Source organism: Ylistrum balloti, unplaced genomic scaffold (assembly GCF_031769215.1).
Source record: "Ylistrum balloti isolate Yb309-2 unplaced genomic scaffold, AGI_CSIRO_Ybal_v1 Utg370450, whole genome shotgun sequence".
In the NCBI taxonomy this organism is placed as follows: domain Eukaryota; kingdom Metazoa; phylum Mollusca; class Bivalvia; order Pectinida; family Pectinidae; genus Ylistrum; species Ylistrum balloti.
This window is the reverse complement of record NW_026782299.1, coordinates 631030-647365: the sequence shown is the minus strand read 5'-3', so window position 1 is coordinate 647365 and position 16336 is coordinate 631030. Positions and strand designations below refer to the sequence as shown.

General features: G+C 37.9%; 1 protein-coding gene across 1 annotated transcript in view; it reads left to right on the top strand.

Annotated features, from left to right (window-relative positions):
* Positions 1 to 13: 13 nt before the first annotated feature.
* Positions 14 to 16336, top strand: part of LOC132554903 (transmembrane channel-like protein 5) — a 39426-nt gene continuing 23103 nt past the window's right edge. The window contains exons 1-8 of the mRNA XM_060219234.1: positions 14 to 69; positions 6678 to 6788; positions 7345 to 7437; positions 7985 to 8200; positions 8409 to 8625; positions 13911 to 14007; positions 15331 to 15660; positions 15840 to 15988. Coding sequence (XP_060075217.1) covers positions 7371 to 7437; positions 7985 to 8200; positions 8409 to 8625; positions 13911 to 14007; positions 15331 to 15660; positions 15840 to 15988 — 1076 coding nt within the window. The 5' untranslated portion in view covers positions 14 to 69; positions 6678 to 6788; positions 7345 to 7370. The remainder of the gene's footprint in view (positions 70 to 6677; positions 6789 to 7344; positions 7438 to 7984; positions 8201 to 8408; positions 8626 to 13910; positions 14008 to 15330; positions 15661 to 15839; positions 15989 to 16336) is intronic.

The window sequence follows — 16336 nt, the reverse complement described above, 5'->3', positions numbered from 1 at the left end:
CGATATACGGAAGTCGTCTTTCAAGTTGTTTTCGTATCGTAGGCCTGCAAGGCGAAAGTCGTAATATAGGTAAGTATCTACTGCTCGTTGTCGTATTCTTAAGAACAGATCGCGATCATTATGCACATTTCACATCTCTTTACACAAAATTGTGTTTATTACAACTCTGAAACAGCAGAACTAAAGTTAGGAAAGCACAGGTGCTGGGCAGCACCTAACATTGACACTTGTCTTTAAACTGTAGTCACTACAGTCATTGACAGCAGGTATAGGGGTATACACCTACAAATTAATTCAATTACTGATAGTATAGTCATGATATTGACACGTTACATATAACAGTGTATAAATATTAGCTATATTTGGGGAGGGTGTAGCATGCCAGGCATCCCTGCTCCTCTTCTTCTACATAATGTATATACCTAACAATATTAGAAGACTAAGACGTCTGTCAAAAGTCTCTCGCCATGTTGAATATAACACCAAATATTTCTGTCTCTAAAATGATTATTTGATATCAATATTTACATATCTTCTACTCTCTTTTTCGTAGTACTTGAGGCTGTCAAATCTGACACTTAGTCCCAAGGCATTGGTTAAAAAGATAAAATATATGTATAAATATATATGTATTTCTTTTAAATAGAGGAATGAGAGTGTTTATAGCAGTCTGTAGAAGTTTTCATGTGTTTGAAACAATATGGGTTGTGATGGCTTGAACAAATGTGCAAGTCAACAATATTAACATTTATGATGCTGTTATTGACATTTACATTTTTATCGACTATGTAAACATCAATGACAGCATAATAAATGTAATGTATAATAAAGCCTCTGGTCCAGACATAATTCATGGACAAATACGCGAAGAATTGCCTCCCTAAATATTTAAGGAAGAGAGTAGGGGAAGTTGGAACAGGACTTAAAATCCCCTGACAATTCCTGTGATTTTTAGGACTCCGATATTTGAGTCATAGACTCGTGATTTTCCTTTGTGGACCCACTATACTTCTTGAACACTTAGTAATAGGACTCACCAACATTTCGGACATTCAATTATTAAAGATGTTCATGTGTTTGTGCAAAGGTTGTGTGGTATAATTACAAGACCCAGATAAGAATACAATAAGTATTCTGGATTCAACTTATGGAGGTATAGGTAGTATCATTATATCTCTATTGATCATAAATAATCGATAACCCACTGTATTTACCTCATAATTAATTTTCATTATTGTGTTATTCATGGAAAACTGATAGTTTTATTTACTTTGCTAATCATGGTAGGATTTATAGATAAAACACCTTCAGAGTATACCTGTAAAACATCATGCTGAGTTGTTATAACCAGTGTGCTTTATGTACATGTACCAACTACCTTTCCCATTCTATAAACCAGGAAGTTGTACCCCTGCGATAAGATGCAGATATATTGATTTGTCAGCTTTGTAAAATATTATGTATTAATATACAAATAATGTTGAGAATTTCTGCAAAATTATATGTGTGATATCTCACATATTGAAATGATTATCAAAAATATGTGAATAGTTTAATTAGTGACATTACAGAAACAAACATTTCAAGTGTGCATTTTGATTTGAGTCAACAATTCTTAAAAGCAGTCACTGAGATATTGATTGAAGTTGTTCAAGTATGTATGTCAACACATTTGCCAGTTTATATTCAGTTTTCTGTGCTGTCTGGGTAAATTAATCTCCGTTCAGTCCACTGTTCTCTTTTTTAACTTCTCTGGGTAAATTGATCTCAATCATTTCCACTTTTCTCGGTTTTCTGTGTTTTGTAAATTCATCTCTGTGCATTGTTGTCTGTTTCCGAGTAAATTCCTTTCCAGGTTCTTTATTTCATCTTGAGCATATACATCTCATCAATACCAATGAAAATGTCATATTAATGTACATTCAAAGTCAGCACAGGCTGTAAGATATCACCATCAAAGGACATTTATAGTTTGAATACATTTGTATTAGCAGCATGCAGATCATACTGCCGGTAGTTAAAGGCCGACAAAGTAGATCGTAGTTAACAAGCATGGTATAGGAACTTACCCAACTTAATTTATTCTTTAATATTGATAACAATGTGATTGATTTGTAGACAGAGGGCTTACAACGATAATCTGATTTGATATATTTATTTCTTAGTTCATTGAAAGAGGGGCATTTTAGAATGAAGTTGAATTCATCTTCTATATCATTTTTACAGAAAGGACAAAGTCTAAAATTACAAGGGATTTTTCTATGCCTTCCAGGGACTATAATTGGATTGTGCATGTGAAGATAGTCATAGTTTACGATTGCTATTTTATTTTTTACAGGAAAAGTTTACTTAAGTAAGTCTGAAGGCAGACATGATCAATAATATGTTATACACCAAGCACTTAGACGAGGTGGAGAAAAAAGTCATACAGTTTTATTTAAAAACATCCAACAATCTCTATTTTACTGAAATCAAACAATGATGTGTATTGAAGCTTGTCAGTACTTGTTTACTGAAGCCACCCAATAATTTTAACAGTTGTTTGATTCACACCCATCATACATATCATTATGTATGATAACACATACTTATCCCAGGTGGTTGGGTGGCGCTGTGGTTACACCAGGTACTGCAGTTTCCTCCCACAGTAATACCCCTCGTGTGCTTCTACGTGGGCCATAAGAGTGATTAATATAACTTGTTTTGCAATTGTTGTAAAATAAAAAAGTTTATTTATTTATACATATCTTTGTCACCTGCATATAAATTACATTTGCTAGGAGTCAACAGTCTGCCCCTGTACTTCAAAATTCTAATTTTGTTGTTTGATATTGGGCACATTGTGGAAACTCCACACTTTGCAAGCTTAGTTGGTTATGCTGCCGACATGTGTCAAAAAGTGACGACCATGTGCAAAAATATAATAATGTAGGTTTACATTTTCTTGGCATAGAAGAATAAGCCTCTCTACCCTGTGATGCTAAATGTTTTCTGTATTAAATAAAAGATATCATTATGATTTATTTTTACCCCCAAACAAGAAAAAAAAATTACAGACTCAAGTGTGACATCATACTACCATGTTTCATTTTCTTGTAATACAGCCAATTTCCAGAAAGCTGCAATTTTTGTTTTTCTCAACATTTACTGTTAGAGAGACCACTTTCTAATATATAATAACAATTTGTCTAAGATGTATTTTAGGCCATCAACACTTTCAAAGAAAAGCACCTTGTCGTCAGCATACATTTGTATAAAATTACAGCAAAATCAGTCTATGTTCTCTGTCCTGTTTGGATACATTAATCTCTATCCTGTCCAGTGTTTTCTGTCCTGTTTGGATACACTTATCTCAATCTTGTCCAATGTTCTCTGTCCTGTTTGGATACATTGATCTCTATCCTGTCCAATGTTCTCTGTCCTGTTTGGATACATTAATATCTATCCTGCCCAATGTTCTCTGTCCTGTTTGGATACATTAATATCTATCCTGTCCAATGTTCTCTGTCCTGTTTGGATACATTAATCTCTATCCTGCCCAGTGTTCTCTGTCCTGTTTGGATACATTTATCTCTATCCTGTCCAGTGTTCTCTGTCCTGTTTGGATACATTTATCTCTATCCTGCCCAGTGTTCTCTGTCCTGTTTGGATACATTTATCTCTATCCTGCCCAGTGTTCTCTGTCCTGTTTGGATACATTAATATCTATCCTGCCCAGTGTTCTCTGTCCTGTTTGGATACATTAATCTCTATCCTGTCCAATGTTCTCTGTCCTGTTTGGATACATTTATCTCAATCTTGTCCAGTGTTCTCTGTCCTGTTTGGATATATTTATCTCTATCCTGTCCAATGTTCTCTGTCCTGTTTGGATACATTTATCTCTAGCCTGCCCAGTGTTCTCTGTCCTGTTTGGATACATTTATCTCAATCTTGTCCAATGTTCTCTGTCCTGTTTGGATACATTTATCTCAATCTTGTCCAATGTTCTCTGTCCTGTTTGGATACATTTATCTCTAGCCTGTCCAGTGTTCACTGTCCTGTTTGGATACATTATCTCTATCCTGTCCAATGTTCTCTGTCCTGTTTGGATTCATTATCTCTATCCTGTCCAATGTTCTCTGTCCTGTTTGGATATATTTATCTCTATCCTGTCCAATGTTCTCTGTCCTGTTTGGATACATTTATCTCTATCCTGCCCAGTGTTCTCTGTCCTGTTTGGATACACTTATCTCAATCTTGTCCAATGTTCTCTGTCCTGTTTGGATATATTTATCTCTATCCTGCCCAGTGTTCTCTGTCCTGTTTGGATACATTTATCTCAATCTTGTCCAGTGTTCTCTGTCCTGTTTGGATACATTAATATCTATCCTGTCCAATGTTCTCTGTCCTGTTTGGATACATTAATCTCTATCCTGTCCAATGTTCTCTGTCCTGTTTGGATACATTAATCTCTATCCTGTCCAATGTTCTCTGTCCTGTTTGGATACATTATCTCTATCCTGTCCAATGTTCTCTGTCCTGTTTGGATACATTAATATCTATCCTGTCCAATGTTCTCTGTCCTGTTTGGATACATTAATATCTATCCTGTCCAATGTTCACTGTCCTGTTTGGATACATTTATATCTATCCTGTCCAGTGTTCACTGTCCTGTTTGGATACATTAACTTCTATCCTGTCCAATGTTCTCTGTCCTGTTTGGATACATTAATCTCTATCCTGTCCAATGTTCTCTGTCCTGTTTGGATACATTAATCTCTATCCTGTCCAATGTTCTCTGTCCTGTTTGGATACATTAATCTCTATCCTGTCCAATGTTCTCTGTCCTGTTTGGATACATTAATCTCTATCCTGTCCAATGTTCTCTGTCCTGTTTGGATACATTAATCTCTATCCTGTCCAATGTTCTCTGTCCTGTTTGGATACATTAATCTCTATCCTGTCCAATGTTCTCTGTCCTGTTTGGATACATTAATCTCTATCCTGTCCAATGTTCTCTGTCCTGTTTGGATACATTAATCTCTATCCTGTCCAATGTTCTCTGTCCTGTTTGGATACATTGATCTCTATCCTGTCCAATGTTCTCTGTCCTGTTTGGATACATTGATCTCTATCCTGTCCAGTGTTCTCTGTCCTGTTTGGATACATTATCTCTATCCTGTCCAATGTTCTCTGTCCTGTTTGGATACATTTATCTCTATCCTGCCCAGTGTTCTCTGTCCTGTTTGGATACATTGATCTCTATCCTGTCCAGTGTTCACTGTCCTGTTTGGATACATTAATATCTATCCTGTCCAGTGTTCACTGTCCTGTTTGGATACATTTATCTCTATCCTGTCCAGTGTTCACTGTCCTGTTTGGATACATTAATATCTATCCTGTCCAGTGTTCACTGTCCTGTTTGGATACATTTATCTCTATCCTGTCCAGTGTTCACTGTCCTGTTTGGATACATTAATATCTATCCTGCCCAGTGTTCTCTGTCCTGTTTGGATACATTTATCTCTATCCTGTCCAGTGTTCACTGTCCTGTTTGGATACATTTATCTCTAGCCTGCCCAGTGTTCTCTGTCCTGTTTGGATACATTTATCTCTAGCCTGCCCAGTGTTCTCTGTCCTGTTTGGATACATTTATCTCTAGCCTGCCCAGTGTTCTCTGTCCTGTTTGGATACATTTATCTCTAGCCTGCCCAGTGTTCTCTGTCCTGTTTGGATACATTAATATCTATCCTGCCCAGTGTTCTCTGTCCTGTTTGGATACATTTATCTCTATCCTGTCCAGTGTTCACTGTCCTGTTTGGATACATTAATATCTATCCTGTCCAGTGTTCACTGTCCTGTTTGGATACATTTATCTCTATCCTGTCCAGTGTTCACTGTCCTGTTTGGATACATTAATATCTATCCTGTCCAATGTTCTCTGTCCTGTTTGGATACATTGATCTCTATCCTGTCCAGTGTTCACTGTCCTGTTTGGATACATTAATATCTATCCTGTCCAGTGTTCACTGTCCTGTTTGGATACATTTATCTCTATCCTGTCCAATGTTCTCTGTCCTGTTTGGATACATTATCTCTATCCTGTCCAATGTTCTCTGTCCTGTTTTGGATAAATTGATTTCTGTCCGTTCCACTGTTTTATCCATTTTTGCCAGTGTTTGTCAAGGTAAATCCATCTTAATTGTGTGCATTCATGGCTCTCACACCCCATTTTGGGACTGGGGCCCGGGGCCCTTTGAATTGGGAAAAATAATGGTGTTTTCCTTAGAAATGGTAAAACTTGGGGTCTAAATTGGGAAAAAAGATACTATTTTGCATTGGGAATGGGACTGAATATCGGCCCCAAATCTGGCAGATCAAGAGCCCTGGCATTATTTATCTTGTCCAAATAAATCTGTACATGTCTTATACTAAATGTACATGTGAAATTATTGAATTAAATCTGCTGAACCTTTAATATCTTATTTCTTAAGGTTTACATTTAATTGTTAGAAACCATCAATGAGGAAAATTTTACAATTGTCTGGCATGTTCTGTGGTATTTCTATTGCTTTACAGGTACATAGAGATATAGGTAAAGTATGTAGGGTTGAAAGTAAGATCGTTTTACTGATGTCAACGATACCTGAGGTGTTACTTTTAAAAAAGTTTAGCACACAACCAATGTCCTGTTTCAGTAACGGTGATGAACTGAGCGATGAAACGAGTGACCCGTAACTCTTATCTGAAGGAACACTACTAAGAACCATGACTGATGTGTTGACACTGAGCTATTTATAGTTAGAAAGGTAAGGGTGTGACTGGAGTGTTCTAATTATAGATTTAAATGTACATAAATTTATGGAGCTGTTTGAATGTATTATTTCTTTTCCTGACTCGAGTAAGAGACAATGGTCCAGGGTGACCATAAGGTGTTATTCACTCGGTATCTGTGTAATAACCATTATAGGTAGGAAAGCTTCACTCACTTTCTTACTCTACACTGATTATAAAGTTAAAAAAGTCACAGTGTGATCACTATACAACTTACATCATTACTGGTAAACATGTATATAATCACTAACCTGGCTCCTTAATATGTACCTTCAACTTTTGTAACTTAATTACTGTATAGATAATAATGTATTATAAACAAAGCCTATTGATTAGCATTGAGTGTTAATTGTGTAATCCACAAGCTTCTAATGAGTGAAATGCAGCATTTAACCTGTTTGAATATCAAATATGAAATTGAGTGCTTTCTATCTTGTCGACCCTTCCTTCATATCCACATTCTGTAATGTTCCATGTGTAATTCTCAATAGTTATTATGAAAATATAAATGAACATGATTTTTTCTTTTAGGTGTTTAGCGAATCTCAAGAAACATAATGGATTATAGAGGAGATCCTCATGAATATTCCAGGGGCCCACCAGAACAAGTGCAGATGCACTCTGGTAAGATCTAGTTTTATTTTACTAGTAGATATATCAACTCCATAAAGAGAGTGATTGTGTGGTAGTGTATCATTGTTTATGTATCAATATAGAAAGACAGATGATTGTTAACGGAGACAGATAGTTAACATAGAAAGTCTTTAACATAAACAGGTGGTTAACATAGACAGGTGGTTAACATAGACAAACCGTTAACATAGACAGGTGGTTAACATAGACAAACAGTTAACATAGATAAATGTTGACAGAGACAGATGGTTGTGAGAAACAGTTAACAGAGACAGATAGTTAACAGAGGCAAATGGTTAACATAGACAGGTGGTTAACATAGACAATGGTTAACAGAAATAGTTCTCAGAGACAGATGGTTAAATAAGAAATAGATGGTTAACATAGACATATAGTTAACAGAGACATACAGTTAACATAGACAGATTGTTCTCAGAAACAGATGGTTAAATCAATGATGTCTTTCTCCTTTTAATCTGTTCTGAATGATCAGAATGAGTTGGCCAGTTTTAAGATCAACAACTATTTCTACTTTCAGTCAACCCAGGATACACAGAGCCGACCCATGCAGGTAATGGCCGTCCACCTTATGTGATTGACATGCATTCTGGTATCCAAGATTTAGATGAGAGAAATGGTGGGGAAGGAGATGAGAGGAATTTCCAAAACAGGGGAAGCAGTCGTCGTAATTGGGCAGCGGAGAATCGACGTGATGCTACTGACCTGATAAATGAACTACCCAGCAGACAGCTAGGTAAGCAATGTGATTATCACTTCAGATTCCCAAAATGGTAGACATTTTCTCATAGATGTCGGAACTCGCATCTATTGGAATTGAAATTAATTTGAGTTTTTATTGCAGACATTTGTTTGCTTCTGGTGTCCGAAAGACAGCTAATATTAACTGTTTGTTGGGTCAGAATTAAAGTTCAAGCAATTATTAGAATCTCTTGGCATTACAGAGCAAATCGCTAGTGATGCAGCAAGACAAACTATGCGAAGGAAAAAGAGTAAGAAGAAGTCTTTTCATGGAACTGTACGCGGAGTACGGGATTACAATGACTTAGCAGCCTCACTGTCACGTGACCCAGAGCTGATGGACGAGTATGATGGGGAGACTAGGACAACTGAGAGACTACGAGATATGGCTGTCAAACTCACTGACAAGAAAGAGATCAGGTGAGGAAAATTACGACTCAGACAGCAGTGCCAAGGTAACTCATATTGTTAATGTACCCAGGTAACTCATGGTGTTAAAGTGTCGAGTTAACTCATAATATACCTACTTAATTCATATTGTTAATGTACCCAGGTAGTTCATGGTGTTAAAGTGCTGAGTTAACTCATAATATACCTACTTAATTCATATTGTCAATGTACCCAGGTAACTCATGGTGCTAATGTTCCAAAGTAACTCATGGTGTTAAAGTGCCAAGGTAACTCATTGTGTGAATGAATGGTATTAATTCCTAGTGTTAAAGCACCGGGGTAACTCCTGGTGTCATTGTATAAAGGTAACTTACAATGTGCCAAGGTAAGCCGTAGTGGTAGAATCAGTGTACAGAAGTAACTCATGGTGTTAATGTACAGAGGTTCGTCATGGTATTAATGTACAGAGGTAGATCATGGTGTTAATGTACAGAGGTAAGTCATGGTGTTAATGTACAGAGGTAAGTCATGGTGTTAATGTACAGAGGTAAGTCATGGTGTTAATGTACAGAGGTAGATCATGGTGTTAATGTACAGAGGTAGATCATGGTATTAATGTACAGAGGTAAATCATGGTGTTAATGTACAGAGGTAAGTCATGGTGTTAATGTACAGAGGTAGATCATGGTGTTAATGTACAGAGGTAAGTCATGGTGTTAATGTACAGAGGTAAGTCATGGTGTTAATGTACAGAGGTAGATCATGGTATTAATGTACAGAGGTAAATCATGGTGTTAATGTACAGAGGTAAGTCATGGTGTTAATGTACAGAGGTAGATCATGGTGTTAATGTACAGAGGTAAGTCATGGTGTTAATGTACAGAGGTAGATCATGGTGTTAATGAACAGAAGTAAATCATGGTGTTAATGTACAGAGGTAGATCATGGTGTTAATGTACAGAGGTAAATCATGGTGTTTATGTACAGAGGTAAGTCATGGTGTTAATGTACAGAGGTAAATCATGGTGTTAATGTACAGAGGTAGATCATGGTGTTAATGTACAGAGGTAAATCATGGTGTTTATGTCATGTAAATTATAACAGTGATATTGACAAACTACAAAACACTGTAGAATTATTGTACTTGCTTGTGGCTGTGTGGTCATGTGATATACATGTGATGCACATACATATCTATAATACTATTGTTTTAAGCACATAATGCCTAATTAATAAAGCCAGAAAATACATTGTTAACAATTCCATCTGACATCTTGTTTTGATAATGCTTGTACCAGGAAAGGTAAATGATGTCATGGGGCCATGTTGTCAGTATATCTTTCCCGATATTGTTTGTTGTAGCAGTCTAACCTACTGCTTTACTGTAACAATTGGCATGATATTGCAGGCATTAATTTAAGTATGATTCCAGGTAGTCCTTTCACAGCCTAAAAATTACCATAACATTCAATGACTGATACCAGTTAGTGATTGTACAGCTCAACCATAACACTCAATGGTTCCTTCCAGGAAGTGATCTTACAACTAAAACATACCACTAAATGGTGACACTGAATAGTTGATTCCAGTTAGTGATTTCACAGCTCAATCTTAACACTCAATGGTTCCTTCCAGGAAGTGATCTTACAACTAAAACATACCACTAAATGGTGACACTCAATAGTTGATTCCACTTAGTGATTTCACAGCTCAATCTTAACACTCAATGGTTCCTTCCAGGAAGTGATCTTACAACTAAAACATACCACTAAATGGTGACACTCAATAGTTGATTCCAGTTAGTGATTTCACAGCTCAATCTTAACACTCAATGGTTCCTTCCAGGAAGTGATCTTACAACTAAAACATACCACTAAATGGTGACACTCAATAGTTGATTCCAGTTAGTGATTTCACAGCTCAGTCTTAACACTCAATGGTTCCTTCCAGGAAGTGATCTTACAACTAAAACATACCACTAAATGGTGACACTCAATAGTTGATTCCAGTTAGTGATTTCACAGCTCAGTCTTAACACTCAATGGTTCCTTCCAGGAAGTGATCTTACAACTAAAACATACCACTAAATGGTGACACTCAATAGTTGATTCCAGTTAGTGATTTCACAGCTCAGACTTAACACTCAATGGTTCCTTCCAGGAAGTGATCTCACAACTAAAACATACCACTAAATGGTGACACTCAATAGTTGATTCTAATTAGTGGTCTTACAGCTCAGACTTAACACTCAATGGTTCCTTCCAGGAAGTGATCTTACAACTAAAACATACCACTAAATGGTGACACTCAATAGTTGATTCTAATTAGTGGTCTTACAGCCTGATGTTTGACAAACTTATAGGTCTTTGATTGATTTTTTTGTTCTATTATTTTTATCAGAAAAAAGTTTTCATATACTCTATAAAACAGAACAATTCGTACAGGCATAAATTACATTAACACAATTCTAAACGCCTGCCATAATATTTCAAGTTTGATTTCGGAATATTTGAAAATAAACTGCTCACAATTTGCTTAGGCTGGTTATATGAGTTAGGTTGTTGTTAAGATATTGTATAATGTCAGCATACCTGACAAAGTACAAACATCAAGTAATTATGTTTACTTTGACTTGTGAGTCGACATTGTCTGTTGGTGGCAGGTGTGTGTTTGTTATCAGTTTGTTGTCCTGTATTCCATTAACTTATTTGGTGTGTCTGATACTCTGTGTTTGTTGTGAACCTGTCCAGCCCTGCCTTCCCTGTCCTAAATTCCATTGCCTTATTTGGTGTGTCTGATACTCTGTGTTTGTTGTGAACCTGTTCAGCCCTGCCTTCCCTGTCCTAAATTCCATTGCCTTATTTGATGTGTCTGATACTCTTTGTTTGTTTTGAACCTGTCCAGCCCTGCCTTCCCTGTCCTAAATTCCATTGCCTTGTTTAGTGTGTCTGATACTCTGTGTTTGTTGTGAACCTGTCCAGCCCTGCCTTCTCTGTCCTAAATTCCATTGCCTTATTTGGTGTGTCTGATACTCTGTGTTTGTTGTGAACCTGTCCAGCCCTGCCTTCCGTGTCCTGAATTCTGTTACCTTTATTGTTGTGTATGATACTCTGTCTGTTTTCTTCTTGTCCAGCCCTGCCTTCCCTGTCCTGAATTCCATTACCTCTTTTGATGTGTCTGATACTCTGTGTTTGTTGTGAACCTGTCCAGCCCTGCCTTCCCTGTCCTGAATTCCATTACCTCTTTTGATGTGTCTGATATTCTGTGTCTGTATTTTGTTGTTGTTCATGTTAGTTATGTGTGTACTTTTGACGATGCTTTTATTAATATTCATGTTAGTTGTGTATCAATAAAAATATTTTATGTTTACCTGGTCTAAAGGATCAATGAGCTTATGCCGTGGGGCGGTGTCTGTCATCTGTTGTTCAATGTCTGGGGTCTGTCAACTTTTTCATGAAAAATCACTTTCAGTCATGAACCACTGATGGAATTGTGACAAAATTTTGTCAGAAGCATCTTTGTTGGAAAAGGGAACCAAATTTGATAAATGTATATTCTTGGCTCCAGGAGCATGAGGGGTAGAAGCTCAAAGCGAGAAGTAATTTAAAATCCTTCTTCTTCTATAGGAATGATTGGATTTTTGTCCAAATTCAGTGTGAACCATCCTTGGGTGAAGGGAAATCAATTTTGTTTCAACAGTTTAAGGTCCTTCTCCTTATGCAAAGGTGCTTGGATTCTGTGGTAATTTGGTCTAAAACAGCCTTCGGTAAAGGGGAATCAATTTTGTATAAAGTGTAAATGATGCATCTCAGTCCCTTGGAGTGTGAGGGGTGTGGCCTAATGGAGAGTAAAATAGAACAAGACTTTTAGATTTTTCTTCTGCAGGAATGCTTGTATTCTGTTCCAATGCGGTCTAAGGCATCCTTTGGTTAAGAGAAATCAATTTTGGTTTAAGTGATGGGTCTGGTGGGAGTTGTCAGAGTCAAATAGGGATAATAGGGCAAATTCTATGAAATTCTTCTTCTGTCAGAATGCCTTGATGTTAGGTGAAGAGCAACCTTTTATTTGTGAATGGTGAGTCTCTGTAGATGTCTCCTGGGGCAGGAGAGATGGAACCCAAAAAGGGAGATAGAGCAATTTTGTAGATGAAGAGGAATCAGCTTTATATGTGGGAAGATGAGGCCCAATTAGGAATATTAACCTAATTCTCTTAAATCCTTCTGCTGAAGAAACAAGTATTTTGTCCAGATTTGGAAGGGGCCCAAAGGGGAAAAACTTTCAAGTCTTTAGAAACTTTTTCTTTCAGTTTAGATAAATCAAAACCAGATGAGTGATACAGCCCACTTGGTCTTGTGGTAGATATTTAATTTATCCTCTTGTTTAAAATTCTTTACCTGCATTTGTTCTTTTAGATTGATAAACTGAATCAGAATTCATTTTGTATGTAATAAATGTTCAAAAAATTTGAAACAACTGTGTGTTTTTAGGGTCACCTGAGACAGAGTCTCATGGTAATTGCCTCTTTTCTACTGTCTTCTGTTTAGGGTCCATAAACTTTTAAGTTTTTGAATCCTCAAAAACTCATGAACCGATTTCAATGAAATTTTACAGAAACCTTCCCTGGCCAAAGATGAACCAAAAGAGTGAATTATATGGTCTCCACCCGCCTATTGGGTTGAGGAGCAGAACCAAAAGGGGTTAAATTGATTCAAATTTCAAAAATCTTCCTTTCAACACCCAGATATGGTAGAATAAAATGCTCATTATTGATGGAAGAGTGTGAAGGGGCTTTACCAAAATTGTGAATTTCAAGACCCCAGGGTTTCACAATTCCCCCAAGGGTGTGGGGGGTAGGTAATGTTAGGTATGGGTTAAAGAGGAGAAGTGCATTTTTGAGCATAATCTGTATAATTTCCATTGGAAATATTTCAAACTTGGTTAGAATTATGAGTATAGGATGACTGTTTTTGTTGGTGTGTATGTATATTGACACTGGCTGACCCCCAAGGGCATAAAATATATCTAAGTCTTCTTTTTGGTGACATTTTAAAGCTACTTACCCTGTAACCTATTATCCAATATTGCTTACCTCAGGTGATGGTCAAGGCCGCTAGGTCTCTTGTTTGAAAAATACATTTAAAAAAGCAATGAAATGGGAATAGCCTTAGTATTAGGGATTGCTTGAAGATGTGACAGCTCCCCTGTTGAACAGATTTTACTGATGAGGGTCATATAGGTAGATATTGCTGTGTACAGGGTAAGGTTTAAGACAACACTAACATCCATATTCACTTCATTTTTTTTTTCATTCACAGAAACAATATTTCAAATTCACGACAGCACACGATACGAAGGGGCGTCCAGAGTCAAAGGCCGGGGTGGTGGAAGAGGACCAAGTACAGTGTTGGCATTGTAAATACTTATTTATTTATTTTATTTTATTTAGCATGGTGAAAGTTAAAAAAAAAAATGAAAAAAATAAATACAAACTTTCATTGGTCTCTCTTGTTGACCCGTATTGAAGCATGTGAGGTGTCTTACTGTGGGAGGACTATCAAGAGTGAACACACAAAGTTGAACAGTTTGGGAGGAGAAATGAAAGATCTCAGGGTAAACAACAAGGTTGGACAGGTGGATGGGAGAAATAGAAGTCCCCAAGGTAAACCCACTAGGTTGGACAGGTGGGGATGAGAAATAGAAGTCCCCAGGGTAAACCCACTAGGTTGGACAGGTGGGGAGGAGAAATAGAAGTGCCCAAGGTAAACCCACTAGGTTGGACAGGTGGGGAGGAGAAATAGAAGTCCCCAAGGTAAACCCACTAGGTTGGACAGGTGGGTGGGAGAAATAGAAGTCCCCAGGGTAAACCCACTAGGTTGGACAGGTGGGGAGGAGAAATAGAAGTCCCCAAGGTAAACCCACTAGGTTGGACAGGTGGGGAGGAGAAAAAGAAGTCCCCAAGGTAAACCCACTAGGTTGGACAGGTGGGGAGGAGAAATAGAAGTCCCCAAGGTAAACCCACTAGGTTGGACAGGTGGGTAGGAGAAATAGAAGTCCCCAAGGTAAACCCACTAGGTTGGACAGGTGAGGAGGAGAAATAGAAGTGCCCAAGGTAAACCCACTAGGTTGGACAGGTGGGGAGGAGAAATAGAAGTCCCCAAGGTAAACCCACTAGGTTGGACAGGTGGGGAGGAGAAATAGAAGTCCCCAAGGTAAACCCACTAGGTTGGACAGGTGGGGAGGAGAAATAGAAGTCCCCAAGGTAAACCCACAAGGTTGGACAGGTGGGGAGGAGAAATAGAAGTCCCCAAGGTAAACCCACATGGTTGGACAGGTGGGGAGGAGAAATAGAAGTCCCCAAGGTAAACCCACATGGTTGGACAGGTGGGGAGGAGAAATAGAAGTCCCCAAGGTAAACCCACATGGTTGGACAGGTGGGGAGGAGAAATAGAAGTCCCCAAGGTAAACCCACTAGGTTGGACAGGTGGGGAGGAGAAATAGAAGTCCCCAGGGTAAACGCACTAGGTTGGACAGGTAGGGCAGAAAAAAGGAAGTACCAAGGTAAACCATCTGGATAAGGCAGTTGACCCCATACATTTTCATGTCCAATTGCAGATTTGAACCCTTTGTGAAAAGTGAGTGCAAAATCAGTGCTAAACTTTACTACCCATAAAACAGTCAGTATATCTGTTGTAAAGAGTTCCTTCACTGATGATTAATGGATGTGTTTTTGTACAGGGCTGGATGCACTTCAAGTACCGCCTTGCTGAACTTGCCTACTCTCTGGAACTGTGGAGGAGTCTGATAAAGAAGATAGAGGGTCACTTTGGCACTGGTGTGACCTCCTATTTCCTCTTCCTAAAATGGATCTTCCTCCTCAATATCCCCATATTCTTTCTAACTCTTGGCTTTATTGTCATTCCACAAATTGTGTACGTAGAGTTCCAGCCATCAGCAGAGGCAGTAGCAGCAGCTGCTGCTAACAGTAACCAAACAAATGTTACCACGGCGGCACCAGTTGTCACCACAACAGCAGCATTCACAGGCAGAGAGCTGCTCACTGGCTCCGTGAGTACACATCTGAAGTACCAATCTGTTCCTGGAGAATATCATATACAGTCCTTATCAGTATCTTTTTTTAATTTATTTTGAAGGATGATTTATACTACTTAATGCTTACTAATTTTGCCTTCAATGATCAGTCTGAAACTGAGCTAGCTATATTGAGCTATATATTTTCATTTCAGGGCTATTTTACTAACACTGTGCTGTATTATGGATACTACACCAATGATATTGTACAGGTCGTTGGGGAAACAAAGTATGACATGAAATATGCCTACCTCCTCACTGGAGGAGGCTATTATATCCTGTGTCTCATCATCCTGGCACTGAGGTAGGTAACCACTGCTTCTTCTGTCATCATTCTATCACTAACTTACTTCCTGTGTCATCACTCTATCACTAAGTTAGATAACTACTTCCTGTGTCATCCCTCTGTCACTAAGTTAGATAACTACTTCCTGTGTCATCACTCAGTCACTAAGTTAGATAACTACTTCCTGTGTCATCCCTCAGTCACTAAAGTAGATAACTACTTCCTGTGTCATCCCTCAGTCACTAAAGTAGATAACTACTTCCTGTGTCATCACTCTGTCACTAAAGTAGATAACTACTTCCTGTGTCATCCCTCAGTCACTAAGTTAGATAACTACTTCCTGTGTCATCCCTCAGTCACTAAAGT